At 66.7% G+C, this 803-nt stretch overlaps 1 protein-coding gene across 1 annotated transcript in view; it reads right to left on the bottom strand.

Moving 5' to 3' along the window:
• The window catches only part of SCD (stearoyl-CoA desaturase), a gene marked incomplete at its 5' end in the record, with an annotated part of 19,287 nt that overhangs the window by 11,928 nt on the left and 6,556 nt on the right, over positions 1-803 (bottom strand). The window contains one exon of the mRNA XM_021713830.1: positions 382-643. Within this exon, the coding sequence (XP_021569505.1) occupies positions 382-643 (262 nt within the window). The remainder of the gene's footprint in view (positions 1-381; positions 644-803) is intronic.

Below are 803 nucleotides of genomic sequence, written 5' to 3'. Positions count from 1 at the left end.
AGCCACGGCCGTGGCACCATGTTCCCGAGCCCCCCGCCCCGGGGCAAGGGCCTGCAGTCTCTTGTGGCCGGCAGGGGTCTACACTTCAAAGCTCCCAGCACGTGGCCTCAGGGCTGCCTCTTTCACGCCCAGAACGGACACGTCTGGCCTCCCAGCCTTCCGGGCTCCATTCTCCACGGATCAGCCTCGGGCCACTAGAGAGAAACCCCCGCTGGTGTCCTGGGCAGGCCAGGTCCAGTGAGGAGCCCTGGCCGGGCTGGGGATGTGGACTGTAATTCGGGGCCTTGACCGCCCGACTTTTGTGCCTGAAGCTTGGGAGTAAAGAACACCCCGGTGGTGCCGGCCTGCGACTGGTGGGTGGGGGCGCGTGGGCTTGCTTACCCCAGAGCCACGTGTAGACCTTGCAGCTGGAAACCATGGTGAGGCCACACAGGGCTCCCAGGTGCAGCAGAGCCATGAGGATGATGTTTCTCCAGACATACTCGACCTTGGCCTTGGGCCCCTCCTTGTCCTTGTAGGTGGGGTCGTAGATGTCGTCCTTAAGGTCGGGCCGGATGCTATCTTCCTCCTCCACGTAGAGGGGTGTCTTCTTCTGCAGGAGCCTGGGGGGCTCGGTGATGGTGGTGGTGTAGGAGCCTGAGATCTGGGAGGGGAGGAAGCCGGAGTCAGGAGGGGACAAGTGGAGGCGGCGGGGGTCCCCCGCTCCCCGGGGGGGCCGCGGCTGGCGAGGGCGGGCGTACCCCGGGACGCGGGCGGGAGAAGCTCCCCGAAAGCGTGCAGGTGGGTGGGGGCGGGGAGGGGGG

Source organism: Carlito syrichta, unplaced genomic scaffold (assembly GCF_000164805.1).
Source record: "Carlito syrichta isolate Samal-C Ts95f unplaced genomic scaffold, Tarsius_syrichta-2.0.1 Scaffold304751, whole genome shotgun sequence".
Taxonomy (NCBI): domain Eukaryota; kingdom Metazoa; phylum Chordata; class Mammalia; order Primates; family Tarsiidae; genus Carlito; species Carlito syrichta.
Note: the sequence above shows the minus strand (reverse complement) of the source record. Positions and strands in the feature narration are given on the sequence as shown.